Genomic DNA, 19,125 nt, shown 5'->3' with positions numbered 1-19,125 from the left:
GCTGGAGTTGGGAACTAACCAAGTAAGATGTGGAAAGACAGGGGAGGGTAGGCATGGCAAGACCAAGGCTTGAACTGTCTCAGGAGGTGGGGGGCAGATGTTGCTGGAGAGGGGACCCCACTGAAACCAGTCTGCCCCTAGACTGAGAAGCCTCCAGCAATGGGAGAATGTGGTGCCAGTGGTGGTCCCAAGATCCCTGGTTCATCCATGGAAAATTTGAGTGGTCAGAGCTCAGGGGTGGGAGAGCCAGAGGGTTGCTGGTGAGGCCTGGAAGCTCTGTGACCCTGAGAGGCTGTAAGTGTTGCCAGAGTATGCCTTCAGGGCCAGAACTTGGTGGGGCTTTGAGAGCTCAGAAGGTGGGTCTCACCATAGCTATCAGTGAGAGAAGAATTATGCCAATTGTCATAATGTCTGCTTCCAGGACAAGCAATGAGCATCCCAGCCCAAATGTGCAGCACATTAGTGAGATGGAAACAGAGATTCCTGCCCTGGTGGAGGTGATGGTCAGGGAGATACTCATGGGACAGAAGAGACTATAGATGACCCATATACTCCATCCACCCACCAGCCACCTGGAACCCACATGTTTTAGGCTCTACCCAAGCAGCAACCACAGATTCCTCAAGCTCCAGGGGAGGGATAGAAAGAAATCAGCTTCAGTCCAGGTCTGATGGGTGGGGGATAGGTGTGGCTCTGATATCTTTGGGCCTCATTTTGCCCATCTGTAAAATGGGTTTGGGTAGTCTTCAGGTCTTCCCTGATCTTATAGGAAGATGACCCATGCATCTCCTGCCTCAGCCAGAATCTGCCCGGCAGCCCAGGTGAGTGTCCCCCCCTCCACTAGGCACACACATGGGCACATCCACACATGGGACACATGGGTACCAGGGGTACACACACACATACCCATGTGGAGATGAAGCCGAAGTGCAAGGAAGAGGGTGGCCACTGCTTCTTGGTTATTTGCTCCCTTCCCATGCACATGTCTGGCCTTCTCCAATAAACACCACCCCAAATCCTCATTGCCCACCACCTTGCACCTTGGGATCCATCTCTTTCAATTCTGCTCAGTGGGAGGGCACAGGAAGGGTCTGCCTGCCAGTCACCCGATCCCCAAAGCCCCTTCCCGGGGGGGAGAGGGGGGGGCTCAGTGCTTGGTCTGCTGCTCAATGTCACTCCTACAAGTAACTTAATGCCCCACAGACACCTTCCGGCGGGCACAGCACACAACGACGACCCTCACAGCCTCCCCCTAACCTACTGTCTACCAGACCTTCCATTTCAGTGGCCCGCAGTCCCCGACCCTGCATTCACTGACTTCGCCAACCCACAGCCGTTACACGCAAGGCAAGTTTGGAGCCAGCTCTTTCCCGCCGCCCCTCTACGAGTGTCCCAGATTCTGACGCAGAACGGGCTCCAGGCTGCGCGGGTAGGGACTAGGCGCGAGGGAGACCCTACCCCTCCCTCGGGTCTAGATCCGGTCTCAGGCGCAGCGAAGACGAGACCTCATGCTCCGCACCCCTTATCCCCTCCACACAGACGTGAGCACACAGCAGGGCTCCCGTCACCCCTTCTCCACCCCCAGCTCCCGGGACTCCGGGCTGCCCGGAGGACACTCACCGCGGGGCCGAGGACGCAGACGAGGGCGCCGGTCAGCAAGCAGAACCAGCGGGCGGGCGGCGGGCTTGTAGGACGCATGGTCCGCCCCGAGCCGGCGGCGGGCGGCCCCACGCCGGTAACTGGCAGGCGGGCGGCGCACCACGCGGCCGACGGCGGGGAGCCTGACAGAGTGGCGCTGCCTAGGTGGTCCTGGCGCTGTGAGGCGCCGCTCCGGGCGGGGGCGGGGGCGTGGGCGGGCCCTGGGGGCTCGTCTGACGGGCGGCGGGTCTAGCCAATGGCTCGGTAGAGGCGGGGCGGTCGCGCAGGTGTGGGGCGGGGCTGGGGGGCGCCCTGGCTAGTAGGGAGTCTGCGCGCTCCCCCCGCCAGTCTCGCACTTCGGTCCTCAATCGCGAGGTGTACGTAGACCTTCGTCCCTTGGGACCGCATCTCCGGGAATCCCGAGAGCCCAACTGCTCCATTCTTCTGTGCTTGGCTCACGACGTTTCCAAGAGCCTGACTGCGATCTCCCATTCCCGCATGCCCCTTGAGCCCCACCCCAGGGCGCCCTGCTCGTTCACCTTCAGAGCCACCTGCTCTAGTAGGCCTCCCAGTCTCCCCATTTTTCACTTCTGCACCTCGGAGGGTAGGTGTAGGCGGGCCGGACTACAAGACAAAACGTGACTTTTGATCCCCCAGGCTGAAGGCCGAGACTTGCTTAAGGTTCTGGGCTGCAAGTGCCTCAGATAAGTGGGGCTCACTGTTTGATCCATTTTCAATCGCCCCAACTCATCCCTCGCGCGGGAGAGGCCACACGAAGGAAAGTTAGGGCGCAAGTGAGGCCCGATTCTTTGATCCCTGGTGCCTTCCTCGAGCCCTGGCGACCTAGTAGGGCGCGCTTGATACCGGCTGTGCTCTCGGATCACTCATGACCAGTCGAGGGTCGTGCTTCAGGAAGGATGGCATGTCCGCGCCCTCGCGCGTCTGGGGCCGGAGCACCTCCGAAAGAAGGCAGAACCTAAGTTCTAGCGCCATCGCGCGGAGAAGGAAGGTCTGTTTCCCAGCGCGCGAGTCCAGAACCCGCGCATCCGACCTGAAACAACCGGAGTCCTCCTCTTCTCGCCTTCCGTATGTTACAGCTTGGGAAACCGAGGTACAGAGAAACGCCTGGACCTGGGCCGCCTGCCTCCGATGCCTCGCTTCCAAGATTCTGCGGCTGACATCGGACCATCCAGTCTCCACCGTGCATCTTCAGGGCTTGGTTTATTAGTCCTTAGAATGAGGCGCAGGTTCATTGACGCAGCGGCCTGAAAGGTCTCCTTGTGGACCGAATGCAAGTGGCTGCCTTGCCCTCTTTCCAAGGGTTCTAGAAGGTGAGATCGAGGCTGGAGGTGGCGGTGGTGGCAGTGGGGTAGGGTGACTGGTGAGTGACTGAGATAGGAGTTGGGGGAGGGCGGTTTTTTCTGGAGAGGCGGAGAGGGCTGCGCATCCCTGGGCGCCTGCGAGGATATGCGGCAGCTTGAAGGAGCTATTTCAGGCGCTGGGTGACCCGCAGGTGCGACGGAGTTCCCTGCGGACCCACTGGGGTTTTCCTCCCTACAGCGCGGGGAACTCTGGCCACTGATGGAGCAGGATGGAGTTATAGAGAGACAAGGGAAAGCCAGGAAAGGAGGAGCGTCCAGCCCCCTCCTCGATTTCGGCTTATTTGGATGCTAGCATTTGCCTTCTCTCTCCCGCCCTCCCTTTCCTTCTTCCCTTCCATGTCAACTCATCTTCTACTCTCTCTCCCCCCTCTCTCTCTCTACACTTCTTCCCTCCCATCCTCCCTTCCTCTCACATTCATTAATAGTTTGCTATGTGCCAGACTCTGTGCTGTGCAGCAGGGCACAGAGATGGAGAAGTCAGCAGCATCTCTTGCCTGGGAAGGACCTGGGGAGCTATTGTACTCCCCTTAGAGTTCCACCTCCTTCCAGTGGAAATATAATCAGTCATATTTAATATAACTATTAAACATAAACTATTATAAATATATAAAGTAATATAAAATATATAAAATATAAACTAATATAAACTATTAAACTATGGAAATATAATCAGTTAGCCTGGACAGAAGCGCTTCCCCAGACTAGGGAACTGTGGAGATGCCTTTGCCCTGGCCATTCTGGGGCTTGGACTCAATTCCTCCGGGGAGGAAGTGTTTGAAGAATGAGTCACCAACCACTTCTCAGCCATTCTCACTTCTGGAGGCCAGATTAGGCTCAGGGGTCAGAGGGCCTTGCCTCTCCCTGTGCCCAGCCAGTACCCCCACTCAGGCCTCAGTTCTCTAGCAGGGCAGTGGAATTTTGTCCTCATTCTGGAGTGTTATCTCTGCTGGCACAGTGCCCCAGGAGTCCTAGATGGGAATGGCAAATCCAGGAGCTTTGGCTCTCATAAACCCTTTCCCATTCTACACACACACACACACACACACACACACACACACACACACCACCTGATTACCTACAGAATAATGCTCATGAAGTCCCACAATTAAGGCATGTCCTTTGGCCTGCTGAAGTTCTGCTCTCTCTGAGGACAGATAGCTTGGGTACTTGAGAGTGCATTTGAAGGGGTTGAGGATTCGGGAATACAAGGGAGTCAGCCAGACCCCACTTGGGGTTTCCCTGGTGGCTCAGTGGTAAAGAATCCACCTGCAATGCAGGAGACACGTGCAGGAGACGCGGATTTGATTCCTGGGTTGGGAAGATCCTCAGGAGAAGGAAATGGCAAACCATTCCAATATTCTTGCCTGGAAAATTCCATGGACAGAGAAGCCTGGTGGGCTACAGTCCATGGGGTGGCAGAAGAGTCAAATGTGACTTAGCAACTAAACAACAATAACAACAACAAAAAACAAAGACCCCACTTAGCCAAGTGACTCTTGGTGAGGCCCAGAGTGGTGGCAGAAGCAGGTGGGGGAGAATGGAAGTGAAAGTGAAGTCACTCAGTCGTGTCCAACTCTTTGCAACCCTGTGGACTGTAGCCTATCACGCTCCTCTGTTCATGGGATTTTCCCGGCAAGAGTACTAGAGTGAGTTGCCATTTCCTTCTCCAGAGGATCTTCCCAATCCAGGGATCGAACCCAGGTCTTCCACACTGTAGGCAGATGCTTTACCATCAGAGCCACCAGGGAAGTCCTGGGAAAATGGAGGAGGGGTGGAAATCTGATGGCTCCCAGCTTGGGGTGGCTGCTCTCCTCTCTCCTGGAGGGTGTCCACACGACACCCCCTCCTTAGCTGGAGGGCTATGTAGGCAGGCTGGTGGCAGTAAGAATGACTGGCAGGGCCCCTGGATGCCCTTGCAGTCCTCATACTCCCAGGAAGGAAGCGGGTGACTAAGGAATAATAGTTTCCATGTAGATTCTTTACAATGAAAATTACTTCTTTGTTTTTTCAGAGTTGTTCTCCTGGGAGACCCACCCTTCCTTACCTAGCAAATGGCACAAAACAACTTCAGAAGTGAAAAAATGCACAGGAAAAGGAAAGTAGCAAAAACAAACAAAAACTTGAAAAATTCAACCACGAGTCAGTTTGACCTTGTTTTGATCAGCTGTTCCTGAATGTCCAGTTCTATGTCCTGAGGCACTGAGAGGTCTCCCAGGGGCCTACTCCTGGGGAATCCTTGGGATCTGATGAAACCATCCTTTCACCTGCCTAATGGTCTGGGGAAGCTTCTTGGGTTGGGGAGGGATATCAGAAACTGGAGGTGTGTAGGGGTAAGGAGCAGGGAGACAGACTACTTGAGGGTGTGGGAAGCAGAGACTTGAATCGCCATTCCCCATCCCCCGCCCTGTCTGAAGCCCGAGTGGCTCTGAGTTGGCCTTTACCAGGTTTGAGAAGGGGGCTGCAGCCACCTCCTGCCCTTTGCTCCCTCCTGTCCTCTTGAATGGATTTCTCCCGGAGTATTCTGTTCTGATGTTTCTCCTCCTGGATCCTTGGAACTAGTCTCCAGTCTCTGGCCCAAGCCCCACCTCCCTTCTGGATGCAGGAATCCAAGGGGTGCAAGGGTGTAGGGGGAAAGAGAGAGAGAGTCACTTGCCTTTCCCCATGATGACAGGCAAGGCAGGAAAGAATCTGCAGTTACTCATTTGGAGCCTGCCTGGCTTCCTGGCTGCCTGCCGCATCCTAGCAGCGGGTGCCACTCTTGCCTCCCCCAGTCTTCTCCCACCTCCTGGAGTCAAGTCGTGCACGCACTACTTGAAGGCTCCCTGCTCAGGCGCTCACAGCACAGTCTGGCCTTCATGGTAGGAACCAGGAACTGGCCTGCGGAGTCACTGCTCAGGATGCCCCTTCCAGAGCCGTCCACATTGTTGGGTGGATGCAAGCAAGCTTTGCCCTTTCTGAGTTTCTGAGTTGACACCTCCATCGAGAGGGACTGCCCACCACTTCCCCAGCAGATGCTTATTAACTCCAAGCTGTGGTTTGGTGGAAGGCAGGAGAGGCCTGTTGCTTAAAGAAGCAATAATCCCTTCATCTTGTCTGTAACAGCTTGCAGGGAATAGCATTCCTTCATCCCTCTTGTATCACCACCTCCACTGACCTGGCCCTGTGATAAGTACTGGGGATGTCACAGTGACTTAAGACACTGGCAACCCCTCTAGGGCAACCTAGCATTGCTTGAGTGGGGGACTGGAGGGATGTTCTCATGATGCTGCAGCTGCGCTAGGAAAATAAACAAAGTCCATAGAGTATAGATGATGGAGAGAGAATTGTTCTGACTTGCGAGATTGGGAAATGAAAAAGACCAGGGACGGCTTCTGAAATGCACTATACCATCCCTTGATCCTGGAGGCTGGGGTTTAGAGCTCAGGAGTGGGTGGGGGCCGAGAGCAGGTGACGTTGCCAACTCTAGGTGCATGAGTTCAGGCCCTCCAGTGATCAGATGCTGGATGGACTTAGGATTATTGGATGTTAGGAGATGACAAAGGAGGAGATCCCTATGAATGATAAAGGAGGAGAAGGCAGGAACCAGCAGGGAGAACCACACATTGAGATGCAGCTCTGACAGAGCCTCTGCCAGCCTGACCATGAATTGCAGAGCCAAGGTGGCACACAGATGCCTTAGAAACCCTACTGTGTGCAGTCAGTGTCTGGGGGCCATCTGGGAAGAGCAGGCCTTCACCTCAAATGCTGTGGTGGATCCTGAAGGTGCTACTCCTAGAGGCTGTCAGCTCACTGAATTCAGCTATCAGCTGAAATGACAAGTTCTTTCTTGACAGGAGATCCAAGTAATACATGTCTGCAGCTATCACAGAGGGGAAAGTGAGTCATGGAAAATGAAGGTGGGGGAGAGCTCCTGCTTCAGGAGACAGAGGAAGTGGAGACCATGGGCCTATCCTTGGGAATGCCTATTCTGGGCACAGACAAGGATGACTCCAGAAGGAAATCCTCTGTGACCCCACTACAACCATGATCATTTTAAATCGTCATCGATCTTTCATTTTATCTGTAAATATCTCAGTAAAAGTGTAAGTGAAGTTGTGTCCAACTCTTTGCAACTCCATGGACTGTATAGTCCATGGAATTCTCCAGGCCAGAATACTGGGGTGGGTAGCCTTTCCCTTCTCTAGGGGATCTTCCCAACCCAGGGATTGAACCCAGGTCTCCTGCACTGCAGATGGATTCTTTACCAGCTGAGCCACAAGGCAAGCCCTAGAATACTGGAGTGGGTAGCCTCTCCCTTCTCCAGCGGATCTTTCCAACCCAGGAATCGAACTGGGGTCTCCTGCATTACAGGTGGATTCTTTACCAACTCAGCTATCATGGAAGCCCAAATATCTCAGTAGGTAGCTCTAAAGCATAAGAACTTAAAAAAAAAAAAAAAAAGACCCACAATACCATTATCACACAATACCATTTTTATGCTAACCACCCCAACCTACCCAAATTCCTAAACAGCATTAAATAGTCATTAATTAATTTTCCTCCTTTGCCTCACAAATGCCTTTATTTTCTACCAGTTATTTGTTTAAATAGGGCTCACACATTATAATTCAAGACAGTCTCCTTCCATCTCTCTGCCTCTCTTTCTTGCAAGTTCTCCTTGGAAGAAATTGGGATGGGGTCCTGTCTACTGGCTTTCCACAGTCGGAGTTCTGGTGACTGCATTCTGTGGTGTTATTTAACTATTTCTCTAAGACGGATTACTTTAAAACACATCTTAAAAACAAGTGAGGTGATTTGCTTGTGAGTTCAAATTGACCACAGATCCTGAGTGAGATTCCTTTTTACCTTTCTTTTACCTCTCCTCTGCTTCTCCCACTCTTGTCTCCAGCCACATTGGCCTCCCTGCTAGTTCAAAAACTCATTCTTGGTCCATTCTTTTTTTTTTTTTAATTGAAGTATAGTTGATTTACAATGTTGTGTTAGTTTCTGCTGTAAAGCAAAGTGATACATGTACATATATTCTTTTTCATATTCCTTTCTACTATAGGTTATACAAGATGGATAAATAGTGAAAATAATGAGAGACTCTATTTTGGGGGGTTCCACAATCATTGCAGATGGTGACTGCAGCCATAAAATTAAAAGATGCTTGCTCCTTGGAAGAAAAGTTATGACCAATCTAGACAGCATATTAAAAAGCAGAGACATTACTTTGCCAACAAAGGTCCATCTTGTCAAAGCTATGGTTTTTCCAGTGGCCATGTATGGATGTAAGAGTTGGACTATAAAGAAAGCTGAGTGCTGAAGAATTGATGCTTTTGAACTGTGGTGTTGGAGAAGACTCTTGAGAGTCCCTTGGACTGCAAGGAGATCCAACCAGTCCATTCTAAAGGAAATCAGTCCTGAATATTCATTGGATGGACTGACACTGAAGCTGAAACTCCAATGCTTTGGCCACCTGATGTGAAGAACTGACTCATTAGAAAAGACCCTGATGCTGGGAAAGATTGAAGGCAAGAGGAGAAGGGGGTGACAGAGGATGAGATGGCTGGATGGCATCACTGACTCGATGGACATGAGTTTGAGTAGACTCCAGGAGTTGGTGATGAACAGGGAGGCCAGGTGTGCTGCAGTCCATGAGGTCACAAAGAGTTGGACATGACTGAGCGACTGAACTGAACTAAACTGATACAAGATGTAGTTCCTGGGCTATATAGTAGGTCCTTGTTATCTATTTTATATATAGTTCAGTTCAGTTCAGTCACTCAGTCGTGTCCGACTCTTTGCAACCCCATGAATCACAGCACGCCAGGCCTCCCTGTCCATCACCAACTCGAGGAGTTCACTCAGACTCACATCCATTGAGTCAGTGATGCCATCCAGCCATCTCATCCTCTGTCGTCCCCTTCTCCTCCTGCCCCCAATCCCTCCCAGCATCAGAGTCTTTTCCAGTGAGTCAACTCTTTGCATGAGGTGGCCAAAGTACTGGAGTTTCAGCTTTAGCATCATTCCTTCCAAAGAATACCCAGGGCTGATCTCCTTCAGAAGGGACTGGTTGGATCTCCTTGCAGTCCAAGGGACTCTCAAGAGTCTTCTCCAACACCACAGTTCAAAAGCATCAATTCTTCGGTGCTCAGCCTTCTTCACAGTCCAACTCTCACATCCATAGATGACCACAGGAAAAACCATAGCCTTGACTAGACAGACCTTTGTTGGCAAAGTAATGTCTCTGCTTTTCAATATGCTATCTAGGTTGGTCACAACTTTCCTTCCAAGGAGTAAGCATCTTTTAATTTCATGGCTGCAGTCACCATCTGCAGTGATTTTGGAGCCCAAAGCAGTAAAGTCTGACACTGTTTCCACTGTTTCGCCATCTATTTGCCATGAAGTGATGGGACCAGATGCCATGATCTTAGTTTTCTGAATGTTGAGCTTTAAGCCAACTTTTTCACTCTCCTCTTTCACTTTCATCAAGAGGCTTTTTAGTTCCTCTTCACTTTCTGCCATGAGGGTAGTGTCATCTGCATATCTGAGGTTATTGATATTTCTCCCGGCAATCTTGATTCCAGCTTGTGCTTCTTCCAGCCCAGGGTTTCTCATGATGTACTCTGCATAGAAGTTAAATAAGCAGGGTGACAATATACAGCCTATATGTTAACCCCAAACTCTTATTTCATCCTCCTCTCCTTCCCCCTTAGTAGCCGTAAGTTGGTTTTCAGTTTCCTAGCCTACTCTTGCTTTTAGGTGTTAGATCCCCCTGCTTGATATTCTCTTGCCCAGGTATCACCATGGCTTCTGACCTTTTTCTTTAAGGCTGATTCCCCTACTTCATATTGTAAACTGCTTCCCCCCAGGTTGGGGCCCCTCACCTTCTGTAGACTTTTTTCCCCACTGTGCTTATTACCTCCTAAGGCACAATGTCCTTTCAGTTCACTTCAGTTCAGTCGCTCAGTTGTGTCCAACTCTTTGCGACCCCATGAATTGCAGCACGCCAGGCCTCCCTGTCCATCACCAACTCAAGGGGTTCACATGCATTGAGTCGGTGATGCCATCCAGCCATCTCATCCTCTGTCGTCCCCTTCTCCTCCTGCCCCCAATCCCTCCCAGCAGCAGGGTCTTTTCCAATGAATCAACTCTTCGCATGAAGTGGCCAAAGTATTTGGAGTTTCAGCCTCAGCATCAGTCTTTCCAATGAACACCCAGGACTGGTCTCCTTTAGGATGGACTGGTTGGATCTCCTTGCAGTCCAGGGGACTCACAAGAGTCTTCTCCAGCATCACTGTTCAAAAGCATCAATTCTTCAGCACTCAGCTTTCTTCACAGTCCAACTCTCACATCCATACATGACCACTGGGAAAACCATAGCCTTGACTAGACTATTTGTAACTTCACTTTATTATACTTATTGTCTTTTTCTCCCTGCTCACAGAGAAGTTCCACGTGGGCAGGGATTTTCAGGTGTTTTGTTCCCAAACGTATGTCAAGTCCTTGGAATGGTGCCTGGCAAGCAGCCCTCTATTCATGTTTATTGAATGAACAAATAAGGGAATGATTCTTCCTAAAATCCATAGCTGATGCTGCCTTCCCTCTGTCCCAGGACTCTAACCCTGCTCTCTCTCAGGCTCTGAGGGAACCTCCTCCCTGCCCCTCCTTAGTCTGGCTTCAGCTGCTCTTCCCTGCCCCAACCCAAGCCTGGGCTCTGCCATGTAGAACACCAAGCTCTTTCATGCCTCTGTGGCATTGCCTAGGCTGTTTCTTCTGCCAGGAATGCCTTTCTCCACACATCTCTTGCGGGAGATTTTGTCGTGCTTTACGGCCTTAGTCCATGTCAGTCACCCCCTCTGGGAAGACTTCTGGGTCTCTCCTGGGATGACAGGCCCAGCGCGGTGAGGACTGGATAAGCAAGAGAGATGGAGGTCCTCCAGCAAGCCTATTCTGTTTAGACCTGTCTTAGACTCTAGTCCAAATCTGACCCTTGATCACAGGTTGCTCCCTAACCATGATCTAAGGCCTCCACCCCGAGTTACACATGACCCTAGACTTATTCCTGACTCTAGCCTGACTGTTAACCCTTATCATGGGTCTCAAATAAGACTAACCTTTGATCCTGATCATGGGCCCCAATCCAGGGTGACCCATGATCCCAGAATGATACCTAACTTCTTAATATGGGCATCAGCCTAGTGTGACTTCTGACACCAATCCACATTGCCTGTCACCGGGAGTGATAATGTGTGACTGGCTCCTGGAGGCAATCCCTGAGTCTCCTGAGTCCACAGTCCCTAGAGAGGGGCCACAGTCTCTAGAGAGGGGTCAGGACCTCAAGGCTGGGAGTCCCCAGGGAACCAGGGGGAAGTTCTCACATCTCCCCATCAGCTACCCAAACCTCCCTCTGGCCCCCAATCCAGTGGATTCTGCACCAGTCTGAGGGGAGACACAGCTCTTCCTCAGAAAGTCCTATTCTGAGGAGAAACAAAGCCATGTCCTTGAGGAGACACAGGAGGGGAGATACAGTGCTCTGGGGACCCGGAATCTGAGGGGAGACAGAGCCCTGCCTCAGGGAGGGTGAATCTGAGGGTTCAAACAGCCTTGTCTTCAGGGACCCCTAGTCTGAGGGGAGACACCTTCTTACCTCAGGGAGCCCCATTATTAGGAAACACAGCCCTGCTCTCTAAGAACCACAGTCTGAGAGGGAGATACAGTCCTTGCTCAGGGAGCCCCACACTGAGGAGAAACACAATCCTGATTTCAGGGACCCCAAATCTGAGGGCAGACACATCCCTGCCCTCAGGGAGTCCCACTATGAGAAAACACAGCTCTGATTGCAAGAAGCCCAAGTCTGATGGGAGATACATCCCTACTTCAGGGAGTCCTACTATAAGAAAACACAGCCCTACTCTTGAAGAACCATGGTGTGAGGGAGAGATACAGCCCTGGGGCAAAGGGAGGTCCCTCTGAGGGGGAACACAGCACCAACTTCAGGGAGCCCCAGTCTGTGGAGAGACACTGTGAGGAAACACAGACCTGCCCTTTAGGACCCACAGTGAAGGGGAGACACAGAGTTCCCACAAGGACTTGGAATCTGAGGTGAGACACAGCCCTGTCCTCAAAGAGCTCCAGTCAGAGGGAACATGCAGTCCTGACAGGGAAGCCCAGTCTGAGGGGGAAAACAGCCTTGTCTTCAGGAAGGCCCATTCTGAGGGGAGATACTGCTCTATATTAGGAAGCCACACTATGAGGAAACACAGCCCTGCTCTTGAAGAACTACAGCCTGAGGTAGAGATACAGCCTTCACTCAGGGAGCCCCAGTCTGTGGAGACACAACTCTTCCTTTGAGGATCACAGTGAGGGAGAGATACAGTGCTCCCTCAGGGACCCAAAATCTGAGGGGAGACACAGCCCTGCCTCAGGGAGGGTAAATCTGAGGAAAAACCAGACTTGTCTTTAGGGAACCCCAGTCTGAGGGGAGACACCTTCCTACCTTGGGGAGCCCCACTATAAGGAAACACAGCCCTGTTCTCAAAAGAACCACAGTCTGGGGGGAAGATAAAGCCCTCCCTCAGGGAACAGGAATCTGAGGTGAGACATCGTCCTATCTTCAAAGAGATGCAGTTAAAGGGTAGACACAGCTCTGCCTTCAGGGACCCCAAGTCTGAGGGGAGGCACAAATCTGCCTGAGGGAACTAGAATCTGAGGGGAGATACAGCCTTACCTTCAGGAAACCCCATTCTGAAGGGAAATACAGCACTTCCTCAAACAGCCTGAATCTGAGGGCAACACAACTCTTCCCTCAGGGAGCCACAAGCTGAGAGGAGAGACCGCTTTGACTCAGGGAGCTTCACTGTGAAGAAAACTCAGCCCTGCTCTCCAAGAACCATAGTCTGAAGGGAGATACAGTTCTGCCTCAGGGATCCCCACTCTGAGGGAGGCACAGCCCTGACTTCAGGGAGCCCAAGTCTCAGGGGAGATGTAGACCCACCTCAGGGAGCCCACTCTGAAGAAACCTAGTCCTGCCCTTGAGGATCCACACTCAGGGGGAGATACAGAGCTCCTTCAGGGAACCTGAATCTGAGGGGAGACAAAGTTCTGTTCTCAAGGAGCTTCAGTTAGAGGGGAGACACAGTCCTCCCTCAGGGAGCCCCGCTCTGAGGGAGAACACTGCCCCAAATCAGGGAGCCTTGAGAAAACACAGCCCATCCCTCAAAGAGCCCCAGTCTGAGGAGGAGACAAGCCTGGCCTCATGGAGCCTTATAATGAGATCTGAAACTGTTCTGCCTCAGGGAGCCCCGCTGAGGGGAGACACAGCCCTGTCTTCAGGTCACTTGACTTTGTGGCCAGGCACCAGAGGATGGGATATGCTGGCCAGACCAGCCCATGCCTCTTTTTGCTCAGATCTGGGTAAAAATAACCTCAGTTACACATGCCTCCCATTCCCCCTTTATCCTGGACCCTGCCCAGACCCAAGTCACTTGTCAACTCTTCCTACTTCTCAGCCTCTTCTTGCCTGGGATGGGACATGGCCCAGAAAGATGGGGCTAGGGGCCCAGGCAAGTTTCGCAGCTTTGCTGCAGCCCAAGTGAATCCTGACTCCTGTTGCTGCTTCCAGGTAGCCACCCTGGATTGGCTGTTGGCTCTCTTGCCTTGTGATATGAAATAATTTGCTCCAATTTGTCCTTCCTTGAAGTGTGTAGACATTTCTGTCCTCTTCCTTGAAGGTGGTGATGAGGTAAGGAGGCCACTGCTCCTGTCCTGGGAGCCATCAGGGTTGTTGGAAGACCAGAATCCTCTGGAAGGATGAGTTAGGGTATGAGTGGGGGCTACAGGCTGGGCTTGGCCTCTCTGGATGGTACAGCCCACAGGAGGGGCTCAGTGGGAAACATGCTTTGGAGGGGATGGAGCATCAGGGAGGGGAGGTCTTGAACCGGTGGTGAAAGTGGAGTATGTGTGTAGATAGCCTACAACTGAAGAGCAGGAAGGAAGTACTACTCAGCTGAGGGTAGAGGACTTGTAGGCCAGAGGGCCTTTGGGGGCAATTGGGTATCAGCCAGACGACCAGGAGAAGAGGTCCTCCCCAGGAAGTACGCAGCTGTGTGCATTAAAGAAATATCCTATCGCTCGTCTTGGAGAAGCACCAATTCATGGGAAAGCTTGGGCTCAAGGATCCCTTAATCTGCATCCATAGTAGGGTTGGGGTTTTAGCCTTCCCTCCAGGGGCTGGATGCATTTTATTATGGCCAGGCTGCTCTAGCCTGGCACATGCTGGCCTTTCAGCAACTGGAGTCTTTTCCTTAGTCCTCCTGATGTCACTGTGAAAAATACATCCACGCAGAACATGTGCCTTCTGGTAACACATTGCTGATTATTGGGTGGAAATCACCACTCCCCTACTCTTCGTCTATGGACAAAGGAGTCTGGCAGGCTACAGTCCATGGAGTTGCAAAGAGTCGGACACAACTGAGCGACTTAGCACACAATATGTACACATGCAAACCTTGGCGAGCATTTGTCTCAAAGAACCTTTTCCAGAAGGAGAAATTCTAATCTTGATAATCTTGAGTGCTCTGTGGACAAGGTTTCCAGAGAGGCTTTGGGGACCTGTCTCATTTCACTAGTCAGGTAGCCCAGTGGGAGTTCCTAGTTCTGAGGGCTTAGTTGGTTGCCTTCAGTTTGAGTCCTAGCCACATGCCATGTGGCAGCATCACCACCAGATGGCAGTGGCGCCAAGTTCCTATGGCCTCAGAATACTGCTTAGCCCTGCCATTAATCTGGGAGAAACAGCTTCCACCACTCCTGCACCTTCTCTGCTTCAGATTAGAGAGGTCTTTGTGTCCTGGCTTAGAGTATATGGGGATTTGTGCGGGAGACATTGATGGTTCTCTTCTGGTGCCATCACTCCTTTTCTGTGCCCAACTCTCAGAGTTTAAAACTCATCTCTTAATTGTCTTTCCTCTATCCTGGCATATCTCTGCATTCCCAGCATGCCAGGGCTGACGGGAGGGATGGCTGGAGACCCTGAGCATCTTCTGGGCAGGGCCAACCCTCTCCATGATCCTGGAAGTGTCATTGCCCGGTCTGCCCTCAGTCATAGGCTTGCGACAGTGACCTCTCACTCCAGAATTCCTTAGGCCAAACCCATGGAGGATAAAAGTACCAGTTCTCGAACCAAATAGCCAGCCTAACACCTCAGTTCTGCCCCCCGCCAGCAAGGTGACTCTGGGATACTCAGCTCACTTCTTTGCCTATACTGCCTCCTCAGGAAAATGGAAATAAAAATACCTACTTTATAGGGTTGTTGCGAGGGCAGAGGAGCTGACGAAGAAAAGACTAATGCATTTAGAGAGTATTAAGCATAAAAGTATGCAAACAATCACTGGCACAGTTCTCGATCAGTGTGGGCTTTTACTGTTTTTGCACAGAGACACATGTACTCTGTGTGTGTGTGTGTGTGTGTGTTTGTGTGTGTGAATATCTGCTGAGTGACACTATCAATCGCTATGTAAAGGAAGTGCTCCTTGCAGGTGGCAACTGCGTCCTCCTTATCTGACTTTGGAAACCATACCTCAGGCTGGCTCTGGGGCTCCCTGGGAAGCAGAGCAAACATTTTCCTTCCCCTGTTGCTGGCCTTGGAGTGGTGATACAACCCAGGTCACTGTGTCCTGTGGCCCTTCCTTGCCACTATCTCCCTCTTCAAGCTTGGAGTGAGGGGGGTCTTTCAGATTCCCCTAGGAAATGAGGTGCAGAAATGGGGCTGCCAGATTTAGCAAGTAAAAATACAGGTCACCCAGTAAAATCTGAGTTTCAGGTAAACATGGAGTGATTTTTTACTCTGTCCCCAGTATTGTATTTTATCTGCAACCTTAGGCATGTGCCCTCTCTGTTGGGACCCCCCCACCCCAACACACACACCTGTCTGAGGTCCCTGTCCTATTCTCCATCCTCTGCAGGGTCCATCTGGTGGGTGGTGGAGGAGCAGGGCTGTTTCCAGGGAAGCCCCCAGGGTCCACCTCCCTTGCTGCCCATGAGACTCCTCTCGAAGTGCTCCCTTCCTGGATCTTGGCACCCTCCTCTCCTCTGAAGCAGGGAAAACTAGGTCTGCCCTATCACAGGTCTTCAAAGTTTTTAGACTGTCTGTAAATTTCATACCAAGTCCTTCAGTTTCCTATAACTCAGAGTTGACTTTGGATGTTTAAAAGGCAAGCTAAGGTTTTGACTCTCTTGTTCTCCCATCCTGCCCCTCAGGAGGTCTTAGGTATTGGGCTGAAGAAGACCCAGGATACACGATGAAGTGCAGCTAATATTTCCATGTGTTTCCCAGCAACACACAGAGGGTCTCATTGAAATCTCCCCATAGTCTCATCGTGATTCCCATCCCAACCCTGTTCTTTGTTTCCATGGCCCCTGGGGTGCTGGTTGTTACAGGTGTCAGGCTATTAAAGGACAGGTGTACCTGGTCCATTCACATCCTCCTCCATTGTCATCTGTCAGAGAGGATGGCAGTTGGCTCTTGGAGCTGCTTCCCAGAGGGGACTATCATTGTGTCTGTTCTGTCAGCCAGATGCATCACATCAGAGAATCTCTCTGCCGTGCGCTCAAGAGGGAGATAAGACAGAGGAGGCTGCAGAGATTTCTAAGCAGCCAAGGACACCCTCCAGCAGATACTGCCTCAATGTCTCCTTGTCATTTGAGCGTCACTGCTGAATGCACTGGGAACCCGCACAATCAGGCTCAGGAGACTGAGGGGACTTGGGCATGACATCCCCACATGGCACAGTGAAACTGCAAGACAAAGAGAAATGGGGATTCAATTCTGGAAAGAATTCTTCCTCAGCCATCAGGCTAAAAATGCACCCATTTGTATAAGACACAGGACTTAGTCACTGAAGCAAGTGAATGTGTGACAAAAGGAAGCGTCCTACACTTGGCAAACTTGTTGAGAATTCACACTTCCTGAGTCAAAGCCACTGACATTTCAGAAGAGCCAAATTTAATCAAGGCGTTTTTGAAAGATCCAAACCGAAACAGAAAGACATGAGGCCCTATTATCAGCATGAATCTCGATGACTATGCGGAATTGCATTTGCTGGGAAGCACAGCTTTCTCTGAAAGTGATGGGAAAATCAGTTTTGCAAGATTTGGGAAGAGGGTTTGTTTTAAGTCAGGATATTAGGATCAAGGGGGAAGCCTGGTGGCTCAGCGGTAAAGAATCTGCCTGCAATTCAGGAGACGTGGGTTTGATCCCTGGGTCAGGAAGATCCCCTGGAGAAGGAAATGGCAACCTACTTCAATATTCTTGCCTGGGAAATCCCATGGACAGAGGAGCCTGGAGGCCTACAGTCCATGGGGTTGCAAAAGATTTGGATGCTATTGAATGAATAAACAACAACATTAGGATCAACTATGGAAAGAACTGTAATTGCCATTTCCCCCAGGATGCAGCTCAGAATGTCTTGGGCATACAGTGTGCAGTTTTGCAGACTTGAGGATGGTAGCCTTGAGGATTAGGGGTTCAAGGGAAGCCTCATTTAAACGCTAAAATGCAAAACCTGAAAGGGAGCTGCTCTGAGGAGAAGGCTTGGCGGCCTCTGTCTGTCCCTGTCTGATATTTGCCTCATCTGTCTGTCTGTCTGTGCATAGTATTTCTCCCCCTACTAGAATGTAAGTGCCACAAGAGCAGGACTTAAAATTTTTTTTCTCTATTTATTATTATATCTCTGGTTAGTAGTCATTTTATTTATTTTAAAAAATCTTAATTGAAGTATAGTTGAATTACAATGCTGTGTTAATTACTGTTGTACAGTAAAGTGACTCCATTATACACGTATATATATTCTTTTTCATATTCTTTTCCAATATGGTTTATCACAGAATATTGAATATAGTTCCTTTTGCTATACAATAAGAACTTGTTGTTTATCCATTCCATATATACTAGTTTGCAGCAAGAACAGGATTTTTAAAAACATAATTCTTAAAGGTTACACTCCATTTACAGTTATTACAGAATGTTGGCTGTATTCCATGTGTTGTATAAATACATCCTTGTAGTTACCTTACACCCAGTTGTTTGTACCTCCCACTCCTTCCCCCCTATATTGCCCCTCCCTGCTTCCCTCTCTTCACTGGTAACCACCAGCTTATTCTCTATATCACTGAGTCTGGCTCTTTTTTTGTTAAATGAATTAGCTTGTTGTATTTTTAGAATCCTCATATAACTGATATCAAGTGGCATTTGCCTTTCTTTGTTTGACTTATTTCATTTTGAATAATGCCCTCCAAGTCCATCCATGTTGCTATAAATGGCAAAATTTCATTCTTTTTAATGGCTGAATAGTATTTCATTTTTCCACCCTGATTTGTTCACTATCATATCACCAGTGTGGTGAACACTGTCAGGTACAAGGTAGACCTTGGTATGTATTCATTCAATGAATGAATGAATGGATAAATGAATGAGTGAATGAATGAATGAGAAGAACTCTGAGGCCATGCACATCACATCCTATATACTATTGTTAATATTTATTAGCATCCACTTACATCCTGTGTCCTAATGGCGTATTAAGCAGCTCATACACCTGATGTTGGCTTCCTTGGTGGCTCAGTGGTAAAGAATCCACCCGTCAATGCAGGAGACACAGATTTGATCCCTGGGTCAGGAAGATCTCCTGGAGGAGGAAATGACAACCCACTCCAGTATTCTTGCCCAGGAAATCCCATGGACAGAGGAGCCTGGTGGGCTATAGTCCATGGGGTTGCAAACAGCTGGACACAACTAAGCAACTAAACAATAAAGAATTACAAGTAGCAAGATGCTATTTTCCTTGAATCTATGGAGAGATATTATTTTCAGTTCCTGTTAACATTTATGTCTTCCCAGAGCTAACTGATAGTCAACAAAAGAGTCTGAAATTCAGTACTTGGATGCAATCTCAAAAATGACAGAATGATCTCAGTTCATTTCCAAGGCAAACCATTCAATATCACGGTAATCCAAGTCTATGCCCCGACAAGTAATGTTGAAGAAGTTGAAGTTGAATGGTTCTATGAAGCCCTACAAGACCTTTTAGAACTAACATCCAAAAAAGATGTCTTTTTCATAATAGGG

The 19,125-nt window shown here is 50.1% G+C and overlaps 1 protein-coding gene across 3 annotated transcripts in view; it reads right to left on the bottom strand.

The window, feature by feature from the left end:
- Positions 1-1,848, bottom strand: part of VIPR1 (vasoactive intestinal peptide receptor 1) — a 31,821-nt gene extending 29,973 nt beyond the window's left edge. For 2 of the 3 annotated variants that reach the window (XM_006051814.3, XM_006051815.3), the window contains exon 1: positions 1,621-1,848. In XM_006051814.3, coding sequence (XP_006051876.1) covers positions 1,621-1,698 — 78 coding nt within the window. In that variant the 5' untranslated portion in view covers positions 1,699-1,848. The remainder of the gene's footprint in view (positions 1-1,620) is intronic. The other variant, XM_006051817.3, reaches the window with a different exon arrangement.
- Between the last annotated feature and the right edge of the window lie 17,277 nt (positions 1,849-19,125).

Source organism: Bubalus bubalis, chromosome 21 (assembly GCF_019923935.1).
Source record: "Bubalus bubalis isolate 160015118507 breed Murrah chromosome 21, NDDB_SH_1, whole genome shotgun sequence".
Lineage (NCBI taxonomy): Eukaryota > Metazoa > Chordata > Mammalia > Artiodactyla > Bovidae > Bubalus > Bubalus bubalis.
This window is presented reverse-complemented; position numbering and strand designations above follow the sequence as displayed.